The sequence below is a fragment of the Ursus americanus genome, chromosome 18, assembly GCF_024610735.1.
Source record: "Ursus americanus isolate L20-20 chromosome 18, mUrsAme1.1.p, whole genome shotgun sequence".
Classification (NCBI taxonomy): Eukaryota; Metazoa; Chordata; class Mammalia; order Carnivora; family Ursidae; genus Ursus; species Ursus americanus.
The window spans coordinates 5,827,286-5,846,090 of NC_142144.1; the positions used below are offsets into that span (position 1 = coordinate 5,827,286).

Consider the following 18,805-nt stretch of genomic DNA (forward strand, 5'->3'; position numbering starts at 1 on the left):
ACCTTCACGGCACACCATTCATAACAGCCCCAGGGTGGAAACAACCCAAATGTCCAAACCAAACATGATACAGCCACACGGTGGAATAGTCAGCCATCAAAAAGAGTGAAAAAACTTAATTCAACTTAAAAGAAGGACTGCAGAACGGACACACGCTACCACAGGGATGGATCTTGGAAGCACAATGCTAAGTGGAAAAGCGAGTCACAAAAGGCGACATATTGTCTGATTCCACTGACAGGAAACGTCCAGAACAGGCAAATCTATAGAGACAGAAAGCAGGTCAGTGGCTGCGTGGCGCTGGGCCGGCGGCGGGTCTGGGGGCAATGGGGGTGTAAGGTAATGGGTACGGGGTTGCCTCTTGGGTGATAAAAATGTTCTAAAATTGATTGTGGGGATGGTCTGAGAATATAGTAAAAATAATGGAATTATAAGCTTTAAATGGGTGAATTGTAGAGTATATAAATCTTGATAAAGCTGTTTTTGAGAGAGGGAGAGGGGGTGGGGGGAGGGAGAGAGAGACAGAGAAGGGAACATGGGAGGGGCCGAGAGCAGCTGGGTCTGTGGGGCCTGGTGTGGCGCAGGGGGAGGTGGGCTGGCTGGGACCCGCAGGGCCTCCCGGGCTGTGGTTCTGAGGACTACGGCCTGAAGGATTTCAACAGACAAATGACCTCTCAGAGCTGCACTTTGAGATCCCTTCCTCCCTGTGTGGAGACGGCACTGGAGGCTTGGAGTGGGTCCAGGACCGGTGTGGGGGCTGCTGCCCTCATGGGGCAGGGGGACCGTGGTGGCTGGAATGGGAAAGGCTACGGACAGAGAGCTGGCTGGCACCAGAGGGGTTTCCCAGCTGACAAGAGGAAGGTTCTGCTGGGACCCCGGGGGTGGGAGGAGAGGAAGAGAGCCAGACAGGGACAAAGGCCTGGACCGGGGCCGGTGACCAGCAGCCAGGCTGGACAGAGCTGAATTCTAGGAGGAGAAGCAGCTTTGGAGGCCAACGCCAAGCCCGGGGTCAGACCAGATGGGCCCTCCGCACCCACCCTGCATCCATCCATCTCGTGGGAGCTGATTGTGGCCACAAACACAGGGAGCCTTCGAGCCCCCACGGGAACGGTTCTCAGCACTGGGATTCCGAGGGCCAACAGGATTGAAGACAAACAGGGGGTGTGACCGACAGGACGCTGCCGCCTTAGATTTTGCCGAGAACAGCGACAACCCGCAACTCTTCCCCTTTCACGGTCATGGCGCCACAGAGAGGAATATTCGGCACTGACAGGATGCGATGCACTCACCAACAGGCATTCTGTCCTTCAGCCAGCTCACAGCGGGCGCGGGGACCCCGGTCACGTCACAGCTCAGGACCAGGGGGCTCCCAGCCACCTGGCTCACTTTCTCCGTCTTGGGGTTCTCAAACGTTGGGGGCACTGCAGGAGAGACGCCAGATTGCCAGAGTCCTAAGACTCCGCGGCCCCTTCCTTCCACTTGGGCAGATGAGGGACACCCCACCGGCTCTTCCTTCTGGTTAGTAGTTGACATTTTATGCTTTGCCATTGGTAGAGATATAGGTTGTTTCAGTCACAGGTATAAATAGAACTTGCATCTGTCCATTTCAAAACATTTACAACGCAGAGTCCAGAGGAGTCCACTCAGCCCAAGGATGGTGAGTGCATGGCTAATGCACCAGTAATGCTTAGCCTATGCCAGGCCAGACATCACTAATCGATCCCAACACTCTCTCCTGCTCGGCCAGGAAGAGGTCACGCATCCCAGGCAACCAGCACCAGTGGAAAAAAACATGGAGGGACCAGACCTTCCCCCCTCCCACCACTCATCAATGTAGCCATCAGGAGAAGGCTTTAAACAGCACACCTGGTGTCAGTAACTTTCAACAATGGTATTCAGTATGGCTCCCGGTCGGATCCATCCAGGCTCACTTGGTGGCAGACAGCTGGTGTCCCCCGCCCTGTCCTTCCCATCTTGCACAGCAGCTTAGCTGAGTGTAAGGTCGCTTAGGTAAAACTGCATTTCCCAGTGTCCCCTGCAGCCTGCTGTGGCCAGCTGCTTATGTCCCCACTGATGGGGTGCAAGCCGAGGGGACAGACACAAATTCCACATCCCTTGCTCAAAACAAAAATGCTTGCCCGCTAGTTCTGCTCCTTTCTTCTTCCTGTGAGCTGGGATGGGATGCATGTGGATGGGGCAATGCCCTAAGGGGTGGGGATCAACAGGATAGAACGATTCTGGGTCCCCAAATTACCACTCTGTAATTTACCTACCACTCAGTAGGCCCTGAGCTATCCACCAGCCCAGACACTCACCCCTGGGCTTTCATGTGAGAGAGGTAACATTCTCTCTCATTCAATGCAGTGTGTTTTGGGATCTCTTTGTTACACAGCAGTCTATACTCTAACTGACACAGCATCTGACCCCAAGCAAATCTGGTTGAGCCTTCATCCCTTGCTTCCCTAGGTGAGTTCCCCCTCACGCCCACCTGGAACCACACCCAGTCAAATGACATCTGTGCTCCATCCTTGGGCTGATGGATCGGGCCCCCCCCAGGGTGCAAAATGGTGGCAACATGGCTCTAGAACTTCAACTGTCTGATCTCTGAGGGCTCCCCTCCCAGGGCTCGCATACCAGACTCATGCTGGACACTTTATAGATACATTCATGGCAGCCCATCAACTGAATGTTTCCCGTACACGTAGGAGGCAGGTACTGCCTTTGCTCCTTTGACCAGAGACAAACCCGAGGCTCAGAGGAACCAAGGTGTTCTGCTGTGCCCCAAGAGCAAGTCATGGGCAGTGCTATTCTGAGCCTGGTCTTTTCAATGCCAAATCCTGTGCCCTAAACACTCAGGGCCACTGCCTCTTTCTAGCGACTGCCCTTCCCACCCTGGGCAGCCCTGTGAGCTGCTGGGGGTCCCACGGCAATGCCCTCAGGCTGGTCCCCAGCTTACCCTGGACAGTGAGGACAAATGTCCGCATGGCTTCCCCAGCGGTATTGCTGACTTTACAGCTATATAAACCTTTATCCAACACCTAGGACAAAGAGAGCACATGTGGATGGTGTACATGGGCCTGGCATGGGGGTACCTAGGGCTCCCCAAAACATCAGGCCACAGAACCTTCTGGAGAAGGGACTCCCCAAATATGCTGGTCCTGCCTGGGAAGCCAGAGGAGATAGGACCCCCTGGCCTTCCCCCAAGAACTTCAAGAAGCAGGAGGGCAGTTAGGAGGTGAGTGAGCTAGGTTCCAGACCCCCACCCTCTCCTGGGCCTGCAAGCCAGCCAAGCCAGGAGGAAAAAGTCCCTCGCTGTGGGGATGGCGCTGGGCCAGGAGAGAGGAGCCTGGCACCGTTTCCCAAAGGAGCAGCCCATATGCAGCCAGCAAACACTTGTGAGTGTCTAATCCACACCAGGGAGGGTGGGCAGAGCAAACTCCCAGAGAGTCATAGCCAGAGGGGCCTGGAGAATCTAGATCCCAGGAAGACGGAGGCAGGTGATGGGGAATGGACTTGCTCAAGGTCAGATCAGAACCAGGTTGGAGTCCTGCGCTCTTCTCATGGCTCTCACCCTGGAGGCTGCTAATTGACTCTGTGTGAGGGCCCGTGGGCCGAGGAGGCAGCAGTCCCCACGTCCTGCCACACAGCTGCCCAGGCTCGCCAGGACCGGGACCCACAGCCACCCACGGCCGCCCATGCCACGGGCTGCTCACCTGGGTGTCCCGGATCTCCAGCCTCTGCCCCCCCAGCAGAGTCTGGGTGTGCTGCGCCAGGCCCAGGGGCTGCCCGTCCTTGTGCCAGGTCACGGTCGGCTCAGGGAGTGAGTCGGTCTCACAGCTCAGGACTGCTCTGTCCCCGGCACGTACCACGATCGCATCTTGGGGGCCGCTGGGAGGCTGCCTGAAGGTGGGGGGAACTGGGGCAGCAGGTGAGCAGGTGGGCACGCCAGCCTCCCTGGCGTCCTCCCCGGTTCCAGCCGTACGTAAGAGCCGATGGAAGCCCACAGCGTCACACAGTGGAGCCCGCCCCAGGGATGGCCCAGACCCAGGGAAATGGAGGAAGAGAGTCCAGGTCAGAGTGCCAAGGACCTGCTGGGTGACCTGGGCACAGCCTCCTGCCTTCTCTGGGCCTCAGCCTCCTAGAAGGGGAGATGCTCCGAAGGCCCTCCTGGGCTCTTTCCAACACAGGGCAGGCCCTGGCTGGGTTAGAGCCCTCCCTAGGGTTCCCCATAGCCCATGTCCCTCTAGCAGACCAGTGTAGAAGCCCCCACCCCTGGCTGTGGGCCCACAGGGTCTGGCACAGTGTCTGGCATGCACACAGTAGGTGAACACGCACAAATGAATCAACTAGATCCAGGGCTAAAAGGAACCTTTCAGTGAGTCCTGGCTCATGACAACTTCGGCCAGCTTTGCCCCAAGAGGATTCTGAAGACCAGAAGCCCAGAAACATGCTCTGTGCTGAGAACCTCTGATCAGTCGGGCTTGGGAAGGGCCTTTCCCGGGCCAGCTCCTGTGGCTGTCCCACTGTCCCCTCCTTGACTTCAGAGTGCACTGTGTGCCCAGCACAGGGTAAGCACTCATATACCCTCATTTAATCCTTATGCCAACTGTCCCCTTGCAGACAGGAGGCCTGAGGCTCCGAGAGGGAGGGTGACTTGTCCAAGGTCACAGAGCAAATACGTGCACAGCTGAGTCTCAAACCCAATGTGTCCAACTTTAGAGACCAGGATCTTCCCATCACACTGCCCAGAGGGTGTGGGCGTCCCAGGCTTCTCCAGGGCCGGCTGCCCCTCTCCTGGCTGTACCGCCTCAGGGTGAGGGGCTGAGGGCTCACTGAAGGAGTGGGGAACAGTGCAGTTTGGGGGACAGACAGGACATACCCAGCACGCTAAGCTGCACCAGCTTCTGGTCTCGGCCGGCGGCGTTGAGGGCCTCACACGCGTACATCCCGGAGTCTGACGGCTGTGCCCGGGCCAGCTGCAGTGTATGGGTGCCTGTCGGGGAAACCAGCCTCCTTACACCAGTGAGCAGGCCCAGGGCCAAAACCCTCAAGCCTTCCCAGACTCCCTGCTTGGTCCCAGGTTGAAGGAAGCAACTCAGACTCCCCACACAGCCTCAGGCTAAGCTCCAAGCCTCAGTTTACCCACCAGGCAGGAGGAAGACCTCTTTCCCCAGGGAGAGGGCCTGGCTGTCCCGGTACCACGTGACCTCAGGGCTCGGGTGAGCATGGACGTCACAGGACAGGGAGATGCTGCTGTTGATGATGGCAGTGACCTGCTCCAAGTTCGGACCTGCGATTCGTGGGGGGGCTGTCCCCAGAGCCACCAGGAGACAGAAAGACACATGAGAACACATTACAGCAGGGGGCCGCGAGCCACAGAGTAGAACAAGGCCTCGAGGAGCTCCTGGTGCCTCATCCTGACCCATCTTCAAACAAGGCCGTGCAACAGCCCGTTTGTCACAACTGCCTCACAGATGAGAACACAGGGCTCAGAGATCAGAGAGGGAGACTGACTTCCCCAAAGCCACTCAGCTGATCTGTGGCAGGGCTGAAATATCAATTTGGGCCTGAGTCCTAGACCTGGAGTGCTCCACCCCGTCACACCTCTGCCCCTGAGGCCACAGCTGCCCCACATCTGGAGGCCGAGCTCATGGCCAACGAGGTGGAAAGCCTCTACCGGATGACCTCTCTGAGCTGTACATTGGGGCTGGCCTCCTAGCTCCGCTGGAAGGTCGGTCCGGGGAACGTGTCGGCCCCACACCAGCTGGGTTCCACGCACTTTGCGCACAAGCCCAGAGCCCAGGACACTGGAGGCAACGAGGCGGTGCCCCCTGCCCCCCCGGGTGGGAAGAGGGGCCGTCTCTCCCCGCAAGGTTAACCCACGGAGCAGGCCACAGCCAGCCCAGAGCACCAGCCCTCCTCAGCTGGGAACCCCCAGGGGCCGCTGCTCAGCCCAGCTCACCTTGTACCCTGAGGGTGAAGAGCTTCTCTGAGGAGCCCGCCGGGTTCTCGGCCACACACATGTAGCTGGCGGCATCGGCCACCTCCGCTGTGGAGACCTGCGGGCACAGGGAGAAGGTGCCTGGGAGACCCCACAGGCCTGCCGGCTCTGGGCTCCCCGAGGAAGTGCTGTGAGGGCTCCCGCCCCCAGACGGCCGGCCACCTCTGTCTGCACGGAGCAGCGCTCAGGGGGCTCGGCGGATAGGCACCCCCCACCCCACATCCCTGAAGGGCTCTTTGTGACATTCAGGGCGCTGTGTGAGGTAGATGTTGGATGAGTCCCCGCAGCAAACTATGCGGTGACAACAGTCTCCCCCCGGGCCCCAAGCAGGGCTGCCGGTGCCGGTGCCGGTGCCGCGTTGGGCTCTGCCGCGTTGGGCTCTAGGTGGGCGTGCATATGTGCCCTTTTCAGGTGCTAAGTGCAGCCCTCTGCTGTCAGCGAGCAGCTCACGTAAGATTACTTGGTGGGCTGAATTAAGTTCCGGGTGCTCCAACATGCTTTCCGGCAAAAAGCCTCACTTGACACAGATAACGGCAGCTCCTTGGTTCCCGGACAAGCAGGACCGAGTCACAGCAGTTGCTGCCTTTAGCCTGAGCTGGGGGATGCCCTGACCTGCAAGACTTGCCCGTCCTCCAGGACCTGCAGCCGTGGGCTCGGGGAGAGAGGCAGCCCGTTCTGGAGCCATGCGACGGTAGGCACGGGGTTGCCCAAGGCCGGGCAGTGCAGGCTGACGGTGCTGCTGGCGTTGACGGTCACCTCCTCCACCAGCTCCTCCGTGTCGCCCAGGATCACAGGTGGGGCTGGGGGGGCAGGGAAAGCAGGGTGAGGAGCAGGCGGCCTGCCTGGGAAAGGTCCCCGGGGTGGGGGGTGGACATGGAGGGGAGAGCAGCACGTGGTGCCAGGCTCTGGCTAGGGCGCCTGGTGCCCTCCTTCCCATGCGCCCCGCCCCCCGCCCCCCGGCCCTGATGCAGCTAAGGAATCTGGGGCATGGGGGGGGGGGTTGTGATTTGCTCAAGGTGATACAGCTAGAAAGCAGGCCACTTGGAATTTGAGCCCAGTCCGAGCTCACGTGCCCTATGTGACCAACCTCCCAGTACAGGACTGAACGTGCACTGCGCCTTGACCCCCTTCAGCAGGGAGGCCCCCCTGGGGCCTGCTGACCGAAACCCTCTGGCCCCGAGCCGGCCACTCACTCAGCACAAGCAGCTGGTAGTGCAGCCAGTCCTCGCCCACCTCGTTGGAGGCCTTACATGAGTACCTCCCAGCGTCCTCCTCACGCACCAAGGGGATCTGCAGGACCCGACCTCCTGTGGGGACACAGGACAGAGACCTGAACGAGGGCAAGGAGGCAGGGGACCCCAAAGACATCACTGCCCCATGTCCTCTGTGAAATGGAGAGAAGCAGCCTGCCCTGCTTGCTGCGGGCCGGGCCCTGGGCTGAGCAGTTTCCTGGCCTCTGACTCTGGTGCTACTCCTTCCATCTTACAGATGGAAGAACTGAGGCTTCCCAAGAGTGCCCAGCAGCACGGAGCCAGCTCCTCAATGGAGGCAGAGGGAGGGGGCAGAGAGCTGGCCAATGTCCAGGGATAGGTTTTTGGGAGGCAATGAGGTGGCTCCTGGGCTGTGGTGATCGGGGATGGGGGATGGGGTCCTGGGAGGTGTCACCTGGGACCCCCTGTGATCAAAAGACAGCCAGGGCCAGACCCTGGCATCTCTGCGGGGCTAGAGGCGGTCTCCAGCGGAGCCGGGTTAGGGTCACCACGTGTTCAGGATTCTGGGTTGGGGGGATCGCCGGCCCGGGGTTAGGACCAGGGGCTCATTACCTGCAGAGCCAGGGACAGTAGCAGGTTTGGAGAAACAGCAGCTACGTTTGGGGATCACTTGATATGTGAAATTAATCTATGGTCAGGTTCAGAATTAAGGTCCGTTTGTGACCACAACTACTATGTGTCCATGATTAAGGGTCAGTGGCCGGGGTCAGAGGACAATGGTGGGGTTAGAGGTTAATGGCTAGGACCAGGGGGAGAGGGGTGGTCAGCTGATGTCTGAGATTAACCTCTGGTCAGGATCAGAGGTAGGAATCAGCATGTGACTGAGCTCTCTGTGTACCCAGGATCTGGACCATTGTCCGGGTCCAAGGGCAGTGGCCAGGTTGAGGGGTGAATCAGGGGTTTCTGACAGGGATAAACAGCCTTCAGTAAGCATTGCCTCTTCTCCATCCCCAAGAGGCTGCTGTCTTTTGCAAGCACCAAAGTACAAACCTTGGCATGACCCTATTTGTCTAGAGGCCCGTGCAAACCACCTCATCTCCACCCCCGACCAGCCCCACCATTGCTCCAGGACACAGGACAAACCCTAAGCTGAAAGGTCACAGAGTCCCCGCTGATGAGATGGTACAGCACTCTATGCCTGCCCCCGCCCCCGCCTCACCCCCTCAGTGTGGTCCTCATGAGATCTTACTAAAGGAACTGGGTCCCCCTGCCGAGAAAGACACCAGCTTTGGCCGGTTATCCCCGGACATTACAGATCTTCAGGCCCAGAGGTGGGCATGGCCCAGGTGAGAGCCTCGGGTCTAAAAACCAGGGGGGCAAAGAGGGCCCCCGTTCTTGCCTTCAAATAGGCAAGGAGCGTCTAGCCCTGGTTTACAAAACGAAGCCAAGGTCCAGAGTGGTCGCGTGGCCTGCCCGTGGTCACACAGCCACACAGCCACACAGCAAGCAGCACACGGGAGAGCTCCAAGGATTCATAAGGGCAGTTAAGGAGCCCAGCTCTGAGGTGGGTGAACCCCGACCCGTGCCTGCAAACGCCCCGAGCTCTCTGTGCACTCTTAACTACCTTGCAGAACAGACACCCCATCTGCGGCCGAGAGGGGCTGGTCGTCCCTGTACCAGGTGAGCTCCGGGGGTGGGATGGCATTGGTGTCACAGTACAGGTAGGCAGGGTTGTTCTCCACAATCTCCCGGTATTCCGTCACCCCACCCCGGGCCTCTTCTTCCCGGGACAGGACCTCGAAGGCTGCACTGGCATCGCCCACCTTCTGAAACATGGGGGGCACTTGGGGGGGGGGACAAAGCTGTTAGAACACACAGCCGAGGGACGGGGAAGCGTCTCTGCTCAAAGAGATTCCCGGGCTAGCCTCCCTCAGGTGTGGGAACGCCACGGTTACAGCAGATCTCTTCGGTTAAGGCAGTTTTTAAATTCACTCATTCTTTCCGCCGGTGTTTATTGAGCAACTACTATGCTTGGCACTAGGATAAGTTTCCTGCCCTCTGTGGCTCATGTCCAGTGGCCTCAAAAGACTCCCTATGACATGCTGACACCTCTCAGGAGAGGAAGCCAGATCCTAAGTTTTAGCCAGAGTTTATTGGGGCACAGAGGGACAAAATCATTGGCTTTCAGAAGTGGTGGGGGCCCTCAAGGCGCCCTGATCGGATGAGCCACACTTGACGAAGGTAAAACCAAGGTCGGTCGGGAGGGCAATGAAGGCCCCAAGTCACAAAGTCAGTTAATGGAAGAGCCCAGGCCAGGGCTAGGGGCCTGGATGTAAGACACGCCAGCCAGTAATGAGAAAGGGAAGAAGCCAGCAGGAAGAGAGTCCTCCTGCCAGACTGTTCCAGAAGCATGCACACTTCCCACTCCCAGCTGTCCCACCTCCCCATCCCCACTGGCCCCTGCTCCACCCAGCCCCGCTGGCCCCCACACACCCTGGATGAGCACACTGAAGTCCTGGTCATCCTCGCCGGCCACGTTGCTGGCCACACACAGGTATCGCCCCGAATCCGAGACCTGCGTGGGCTGGATCTGGAGCAGCCGGCCTTCTCCCAGGATGCGGAGTCGCTGGTTGGGGGTCACGGGCTGGGGGGGGAAGAGGGGGAACCATCAGAAATGAGAGGCAGAGAGCACCCAGACGAGCCTATATATATATATTCGTAACTTATTTATTCGAGAGAGAGAGAGAGCACGCACAAGCGAGTGCGGAGGGAGGGACAGACGGAGATGGAGAGAGAGAATATCAAGCGGACTCCACGCTCAGCGCGGAGCCTGATGCGGGGCTCGATCTCACCACCCTGAGATCGTGACCTGAGCCGAAACCAAGAGTCAGATGCTCAACGGACTGTGCTACTAAGGGACCCCAAACCTACTTACGTTTTAGCAAAATTTTAAGAATACCACACGAAGTAATGGTAGTGCTCAGACAATTTTATAACACCAAACCCGTATGGCTGAAAAACCGGGAGTTAAATGGGTAAATACAGACTTTAATGTCGATGAAGGCTGTTTCCCACAAACAGTCGGATTTCTTATTAAAATACAAAGTGAGGCAGGGCCCAGGCCGGCTATGGGACCAGGTGCTCTGACAGGCTTCTCTGGAAGGTTCCAAGCAGAAGCAGGGGGTCCCCAGGCTTTCCTCACTCACCCGTCCGTCCTTGTACCAGCTGATGGTGGGCGGGGGCACGGCCCAGCTCTCACACTCCAGGGTCAAGGTACTGTTGACCTTGGTCTTCACTTCCTTCACGTTGGCCTCCCCCAAGGTGTCATCTTTGGAGATGGAAGGGGGGACTGAAAACCACAAGGGCGTCTGAGAAGCAGGCCTAGGAAAGGGGTGCTGAGACCCAGGGCTCACCCTGCACCCAGGGCAGTCCCAGAAAGGGGGGTCTGCTTCCCGAGCGCCGAGGAACAGGGAGCCTGGAGACCGACCCGCTCCTGCGGCTGTTCACTTAGGGGAGAGACTGCTGGTTGTCAATGCTTTATAGGACAGGGCAGGTCTGGGGCAGGGAAATTCCTGGGGTGACCTCTGTGGGCCGTTCTGGGGGTGCGGGGTCTCAAGTCATGGGGCCTCTGGCCATACCACACTGCAGGTGGCAGAAGGAAACCAGGACTGGTGTGGATCTGGGCGTCCAAGTGACCCAAGTCCTAACTCACTTGTTCCCCCTTCTCCTGGGGCCCTGGCCCTAAGTGACTGCGTCAGCCCTAGCTGCCCCAGACCATCAGCGGAGACAAGCCATAGATAGGTGCGTAGGGTGTCTGTGGCACCCAGGTACCGGGGCCCACAGGCTCCCACGCAGCCTCCTGCCTCCCTGCTGGTGCCCTGGAGGGTCCCTGACTCACTGAGCACTTCCACGTGGTAGTTCTTCATGGCCTCCCCAAGTTCATTGGTGACCACACAGGTATACTGGCCCGCATCTTCCTTCTGGGCATTCAGGATCTGCAGCCCATGGGTGCCTGCTTGCAGGGGCGGGGGCCAGGGTCACCCGGAGGTCACATGACCTCAGGCTCACCAGTCCCTTCCTCTAACCCAGCCCAAGAACGTGTCACCTGTCCCCTCGCTCTCCCCCTACACAGGGCATCACCTGGGAGCAGCTGGATGTTGTTCGAGGCCTCAAATGGGGCGCCATCTTTCATCCAGGTGATGGTGGGGGAGGGGAAGGCCAGTGCCTCGCAGATCAGAGAAATGGGGTTGCTGATGGTCACTGTCACCTCTTCATCCGCACTGTCCTCCGTCACTCCCAGGATGGTGGGGACCACTGTGGGGAGGCAGGGGGGTGTGATTGTTAACAGAGATCCCTAACCCTGGGCCTGAGGACCCAGAAAAGTCTCAGACCCTGGTGCTTAGCTTTGGACCCTAGGCTTTCCACCACTAAGCCACACCACAGAGGAGGCTGGCCTACTTCTGCCTCAACTACCCCAGTAGTTTCTTAACATCCAGATGATCTACTGATTCACCAGAGCCTTGTCAGTTCTGCTTGTGTTCCAGAGGGTTCCCCGATACACGAAGAGCTCTGCTTTCATTGGTCCTAAGATTTCCTCTTTCGGGCCCCGCAGGGGACTGTCCCCTTTACTGCCAGCATTTTTAGAAACAGATTTTCTTAAGCCAGGCTGTGTCCCTCTCATATACTAGATCCCTGTTTCTCCTGACAAGACAGTTCGTGCTGATCGGGAGATGGACACCCGGGGGCCCTGCTACCTCTCTACGCCTCAGAGCTTCATTGGTGACACAGGGACAAGCACATCTCCCACTTCCTAGGCTTGTTGTGAAGACCCAACCAATCAGGCCTGTCCAAATGCCTAGCCCATAACTGTTCGGCCAACAGAGCTATTATTTTGTTGTTGCTGTTGAACCCAGAGAAATGGGGGGAAAAATAGGAGAGGGCTTTGTGGGACACGAGGGCTGTCTGTAACGAGCTGGTCACCTTGGTTCTCCCTCCTCTTGGTGCCCAGGGCAGCTGGGAGAGGCCCAGCACTTACCCAGGACACTAAGCTGGAAGTGTCTGGTCTTCTCGCCCACAGCATTGGCTGCAATGCAGGAGTAGTGGCCAGAGCTAGACAGGTTGGCCTGGAGCACCTGCAGGAGGGCTCCGTCTGGAGAAATGTGGTGGGCGTCTCCACCAGCCAGGGGCCGGCCATCTTTGAACCACGTGACCTTGGGTTGTGGGTGGCCTGTAAGGATGGGGAAGCAGGTGAGACAATTCAGCAGGCTCTGACTGGGTTGGCCAAGGGGTCAGAGGTGGCTCCAGGATAGGGCAGAGGACATGGATTCTCCATCTCAGTCCCAGAGGCCCAGACAGCAGAGCAAGACACAGAAGCAGCCACCAAGCCTGGTCTGGGTCCTTTCCTATGTGGTTGATTGCCTTTTCCTTATGGAGGAGTGGGCTGAGATGACTTGGTATAGACAGGCAAGACAGAAAGGTAAGTTATTCCCTTCACCAACCGGCCACCCACTTTTCTCTCCATCCGTCCATCTATCCACTCACCCACTCACACACCTAACCATCCATCCATCCATCCATCCATCCATCCATCCATCCATCCATCCAACCATCCATCCATCCACCCACCCACCTCTCCATCCATCCATCCATCCATCCATCCATCCATCCATCCATCCATCCACCCATCCATCCACCCACCCACCTCTCCATCCATCCATCCATCCATCCATCCATCCATCCATCCATCCATCCAACCATCCACCCACCCACCCACCTCTCCATCCATCCATCCATCCATCCATCCATCCATCCATCCATCCATCCACCCACCTTCCCATCCATCTATTCATCCATCCACCCATCTACTCACCCACTCCCCATCTATCCATCCACCCACCCACCTCCACATCCATCCATCCATCTACCCACCCACACACCCACCCACCTCCCCATCTATCCATCCACCCACCCACCTCCACATCCATCCTTCCATCTACCCACCCACACACCCACCCACCTCCCCATCTATCCATCCACCCACCCACCTCCACATCCATCCATCCATCTACCCACCCACACACCCACCCACCTCCCCATCTATCCATCCACCCACCCACCTCCACATCCATCCTTCCATCTATCCATCATTCCTTCCATCCATCCATCCAGCCAGCCAGCCCAGTCCACAAGCATTAATGGGAGCCTACTCTGCTAAACACTGGGAAAACCAAGGTGACTAAGCAGTCCTTGGGTCCTCAAGGACCTCAGAGCCTGACTGGGGTACACAGATGTCCCAAGGTTACTACGGTCCAGTGTGCTTAGTGCTGGGACAAGAAAGCCCTGGGGCCTCTGGGAGCCCAGTGGAGGTAGCCCATGGGCCCAAGGGGTCAGCCAAGGACTCCTTGTAGAAAGTCCTGGAAGCAAAGGTCTGTAGTCGTGTGAGGAGTGGGGAGGAGTGTTTGGGGGCAGAGGCATAGCGGGTGCAAAGAGGAGCAGGGATATGGTGCCAAGTTTATGATATACAGAGACCTTCCATGAGGAGCACTGGGGCTGGGGGCAGGCTGGGACTCTGGTACCCCCTCCTCTCTGAAGCTATCTTCTCATGCTTCTCTCAGCCCACCGTGTGTGTGGCCCTTACCTGTGGCGTTGCATGTCAGGTGAGCTGTCTGCCCCTCGGGGACCTTGACTGCCTCCTCTCGGTCCTCGTTCTCAATCCTGGGAGGAACTGGGAGAAGCAGGGAGACAGATGCTTACTGACAAGGGTTGGCTGAACGACCATGAAGCAGGAAGGCAAGAGCCCAGAACCAAGAGCCTAACGCAACTGCCTTCAGTTCCCTGTGCCTCAGTTTCCCATCCTCTTGTGCCTGCTCCCATGGGGCAGTGAGTTCAATAAACATTTGGTGCTGGCTGAGGGGGAAGTACCAGTGCCTCTGGGGGAAGGCCCTGACCAGAGGAAGGCAGTTAGGTGGTGTTGAAAATATTTGCCCCCTTCCACTTTGGGTTAGTCCTTGCTGTTTCCAGAAAGTTCCATGACAGCCTCCGAGCAGAGGTTGCTGATCAGGCAGAGAAAACAAGGCTTGGCCTCTCCCTCCTTCCTGTGCTGAGCCCCCTGCTACAGCACAAGCCCTAAGTCCTGGGCACGGGACCCCAGAAGCTCCTAGGTGGGAGAGGAGGAATTTGTGGGGTGTGCAGGAGAATGGGGCTGTGACATACCCAGGACTTCGACGTTAAAGTTCCTCCGAACCTCTCCAGCTTCGTTGCTTGCCAGGCACGAGTAGAAACCTCTGTCTTGCTCTTGTGCCCGGGTCATCCTCAGCATCCAGCCACCTGGGGAGGCAGAGGAGGGGGCTCCAATCACAGCTATGAGCAGCCTCTGTCCCAAGCTGAGCCCAGGCTGCTCACCAGGAACAAGAGTGCACCAGGTGTTGTCATTAGATGTGTATGTGTCTGCCTCCCCCAGTGCTCCTTTCCTTAGATGGCGAAACTGAGGCCCAGGAGAGTAAACAGATGGAGGGAGCCCACGGACATTAGATAGGCACATGGGTAAACTTGAGGACCCTCTTCTAGTAAGAAGGATATGTCCCCTGGCTACTCCTGGTGCTGGGGACTGGCTGGGGCTAAAAGGACAGCAATGGGCTCTGCAGTCCTGGCCCAGGCCAGACGCCCCCATTCTATTCTAGCAGACCTAGAAAAAAAGCCACCTTCTCCCAAGGACCTCTCAGAGGCAAGCCAGCTGCTCTCAGGAGAATGCAACCAAGGTTCACCTAAGACCTGCCCAGGGAAGGCAGATACACAGGACATATCATTACTGCTGTTCCTGAGCCCAAGGCAGACATCACTATGGACCGCCATGCTCCTTTCTGCCCAGAGGCAGTCTCTGAATTCACATTACAAGGTATCTGGACGCCCCTACCATGTGCTCAGAAGTGGTGCACAGGGGAAAATTTATTTGCCATCGCAGCTTTGGCTGAATCACTGAAACTGAGCTTCAGTGGTCTTGAAGTTCCTATAAGATTTGAATGGGACACTGCCTCTTGGGCCTCAGTTTCCCCATTTGTATACCAATAAGAACCATCATAAACCAACTTTGTGGGCAGGATGAATATTCAGAGAAGGTGCTTAACTCAGCATTTCAAAAGTTTGTTACTGTTCCGGGGGATGTTATAGATATGCCATGAGAATTTTTTTTTTCCTGCTACAGGACTTATCAGAACCTAAACTATGCAAATAGTCACTGTCAGTCTTCAGGAGGGGAACAGAGCAGGAAGTCTTTTCCAAACTTATTTAAATCCAATTGTTTTTCCTGGAGCACCTCACCTAGCCAGTGTTTTTGGTTGTACTCTTGGGGGACCAACAGCTCAATGGTTATCCCAACCAGGCCTGGCAGCAAAGGGTCAGAGGTCAGGAACATGTGATAAACAGAGGTAGAGGCAGAGGGCCAGACCTGATAACCAGATAGCCCCTTGGCTGGCACCTTACCTGCCAAGAGGTATGTGTCCTCCCCGGGGCTGATGGGCTCCTCCCCTCGGAACCAGCGGACCGCTGGGGGTGGGACACCTGTGGCTTCACAGAGCAGCGTCAAGGGGCTGTGCAAGGCAGCAGAGACGTTGGTCAGAGGATCCAAATCTCCGATGAGCTGTGGGGGCACTAGACACAGAGGAGAAACCACATTCAGGCTGCACATGTATGCTCCTTCCCTGCACCCCCCAACAGCTGTCCCCCTGCAAGTTCCCCCACCCCCAGTCAGGAGAGCCCGAGGAGAGAAGTGACAAGATCAAAGGGGCTCCCACTGAAGGGAGTGACTGGTGGCCACAGGCTGGGCTTTGGCTTCAGGCAAACACCTTGGGCCTCAGTTTCCCCACCCCCTCAGGAGGAGGCCAAGGAGGATTCAACACGTGCTTAGCATAGTGCCTAGTGCTGAGCAACGGGACTGGAGCTCTAGTTCCAGGGGGAACACAGGTACGCCCCCTGAATCCACACGGCAGGGGTAAGTGGCACCTCTCACTTTCTAAAGGATCCATTCCAGAAGGAAGCCACGCTCTATCAGGCAGGGGCTAAGTGGGCGAGGCCAGGGATCCCTGGGGGGTGGAAGGGGGGTAGAGGGGTGGGGGAAGGCATGATGAGAAAGGCCTCCCTAAACCCAGCCCTGCCCATCTTATCTCTTACCACTTCCTGCTCCTACCCTGAGGCATACAGTAGGAGCTCAATAAAAGATTGGAATCAGAAGGCTGTTGCAGCCACCCTGAAAGTGCCATATCACCTCTCCAGGCCTCTGTAGTCTGTTCCCTCTGCCCTGCACACCGTTCCCCTCAGCCTGGCACCTGGTTAACTCCTACTCAGCTTTTACATTTCAGCTAAAAGGTCGCCTCCTACGGGAGGCCGCCCTGACTTCCCATGACAGTGTTGAGGCTCTTCCTTGTCTCTCATAGGCCCTGGATCCCCCCATCACACGAGTCCTGCAGAATAGAGACTGCTTATTTCCCCAGGGCTAGGAATGGAGTAGGGGAACAGCAAGTAAGGGAGAGAAGGAGGGAGGAAATGAGGGCTATTTGGGGCCAGCCCTGATTTTGAAAGCAATATTCAAGGCTTCCCCCCAACAGGGGCCCCATTAGTGGCCTGACTCTTAGAAGAACAAGGGGCTGTGCCTGCAGGTTGGACTGGCCCTGCTCTCTCCAATCAGCCCCACTCTCCGTCCTCCTCCAGCACACTGCCGGTGCTCACCCAGCACGGAGAGCGCGAACCTCCTCTCGACCCTTCCGGCCACGTTCTCAGCCACGCAGCTGTAGTGTCCGCTGTGGGCAGCCTGAGCCCGCTCCACGTGCAGCCTCTGACCCTGGTTCTGCAGCCGTAAGCCAGGCTCAGGCCCCAGCGGCTGGCCGTCCCGCTCCCACGTCACCCTGGGTGGGGGCTTCCCTGTGACATTGCACTGCAGAGTGGCCTCCCCATCCTGGACCACGGAGACCTGTGTGTGGGGCTCCTGGGGGCCAGCGATCTGAGGGGGAACTGAGGATGAGGAGAAAGCATGTCAGCGCAGGCCGCCATGGCTGCTGGGCACCAGGCCCTCACCATGAACCAGGCCCGCCCACGCACAGGCCTATGCTCCCCCGGCCACTCGCTGGCTGTGTGACCTTGCCAGGTGACCTCACCTCTCGGGGTACCCATTTTCCATTTCTATAATCGGGTCACAACAGTACCCCCAACCCCTCTCCTGCCCCTGGGAATCAGGGGCAGGCCCACTGTTTGGAGGACAAGGTCACACAGCATGGCCCTGACAATCTGAAGGGGTCTCCTTCCTCAGAAACCAGGGACTTCCTGGAGCTTAAACAGTCGTTTGGGGACCGTTTGGGGCAGGCCATTATTGCATAGGTGGGATGCTGAACAGTGCTCTTCCTGGGTTTGTTTTCTAGAATGATTTTTACAAGGCTGCATACCTAATTTCATCCCTGCAGGACAAGTAGAGGCAGGAGCTTCGCATACATTTTATATTGCTTTGTTTCCAACTGTTTCAAGATATATTTGATTTCTCTGGGCCAATGGGGCCTGCTTGGGACCCTGTCGCCCCTCTCTCGTGCTGGTCACGAGCTGGAGCGAGCTGACTGGGAGGGGCGGTTCATAAAACGCCAGCTGTCTAAGAGGGCAGGTGAAATTGTTCTCATTGCCACAGTTCCTGCCATTGCTGGGATTCTGGAGGGTGCGGTCCGTCCTACCAGCATGCTTGGTTACCCCCCCCTTCTGGGCCCTTCTACCTGGTTCAGGTCATCCCAGCCCGGCTCACCATGCACCTCCAGCAGCTGGTCCTGGCTGCTATTTCCCGCCACGTTGCTGCACTCACAGGTGTATGTGCCGTCCTGGGCCAGCTGGGACTGTCCCAGGTACAGCAGCCGCCCCACAGCTGACACCTGCTCCAGGCTGTTCCCCTCCCCTGGCAAGGGCTGACCTAGATGCAGCGAGAAAGAAGCCTCTGGTCCTTCCACCCAGAATGTTTGTCCTCCCCTCCTCCCATCCTGGCCAACTCCTGCTCACACCTTCTGGTGTCCGCTTCCACAGCACCTCGACCAAGAAGTCTTCCCTGGATGCCAAAGCTGCTCCTGGCTCCCCCTCTGAGCTCCCAGCACCCCCAGGCTTCTCCTCACCACACATCTGCCTGCAGATCAGTGTCCCGTCTGAATCCCAGCCCGGCCTGGCCCTTCAGGAAGGCAGACCTTGCCTCACACCCTCCCTGGGATCCTTAGGAGCTCCTTGGGGCCTGACACATAGTTGGGCTCAACGAAGGCTACTGAACGATCCATCCGTCTAGCTGCAGTGACCTGGGGAGGGAGAGCAAGCAGCTCCCCCTTACCTTTTCTCTGCCCATGCTCTCTTCCCTGCTAGCCTGCCTTGCTGCTCCCAGACGGATCCCTAGCCCAGACCGCTCCTCCAGCTCTGGACACCTCCCCCTGACTGCCCGCTTGACATCTCATCAGGTGCCTAACAGAGGTCTCCAAATTAACAAGCCCCAAACTCCAGGGCTGTCCCCAGACCTGCTCCCCCCTAAGTTCTCCCTCTCGGTGATGCTGGCACCCCTCTCTTAACTCTCAGACCAAAATCTTGAGTT

At 57.8% G+C, this 18,805-nt stretch overlaps 1 protein-coding gene across 6 annotated transcripts in view; it reads right to left on the minus strand.

The window, feature by feature from the left end:
• Positions 1-18,805, minus strand: part of HMCN2 (hemicentin 2) — a 150,184-nt gene that overhangs the window by 41,064 nt on the left and 90,315 nt on the right. For 4 of the 6 annotated variants that reach the window (XM_087869269.1, XM_087869268.1, XM_087869267.1 and 1 more), the window contains 19 exons: positions 17,987-18,148; positions 16,933-17,214; positions 15,691-15,858; positions 14,425-14,538; positions 13,850-13,936; positions 12,248-12,439; positions 11,353-11,526; positions 11,111-11,227; positions 10,419-10,561; positions 9,706-9,856; positions 8,837-9,055; positions 7,195-7,308; positions 6,614-6,801; positions 5,963-6,059; positions 5,147-5,308; positions 4,880-4,993; positions 3,714-3,916; positions 2,957-3,038; positions 1,290-1,421 (listed from right to left, as the gene is read on the minus strand). In XM_087869269.1, the coding sequence (XP_087725395.1) occupies positions 1,290-1,421; positions 2,957-3,038; positions 3,714-3,916; positions 4,880-4,993; positions 5,147-5,308; positions 5,963-6,059; positions 6,614-6,801; positions 7,195-7,308; positions 8,837-9,055; positions 9,706-9,856; positions 10,419-10,561; positions 11,111-11,227; positions 11,353-11,526; positions 12,248-12,439; positions 13,850-13,936; positions 14,425-14,538; positions 15,691-15,858; positions 16,933-17,214; positions 17,987-18,148 (2,901 nt within the window). The remainder of the gene's footprint in view (positions 1-1,289; positions 1,422-2,956; positions 3,039-3,713; positions 3,917-4,879; positions 4,994-5,146; positions 5,309-5,962; positions 6,060-6,613; positions 6,802-7,194; positions 7,309-8,836; positions 9,056-9,705; positions 9,857-10,418; positions 10,562-11,110; positions 11,228-11,352; positions 11,527-12,247; positions 12,440-13,849; positions 13,937-14,424; positions 14,539-15,690; positions 15,859-16,932; positions 17,215-17,986; positions 18,149-18,805) is intronic. The other 2 variants (XM_087869270.1, XM_087869266.1) reach the window with 1 other exon arrangement.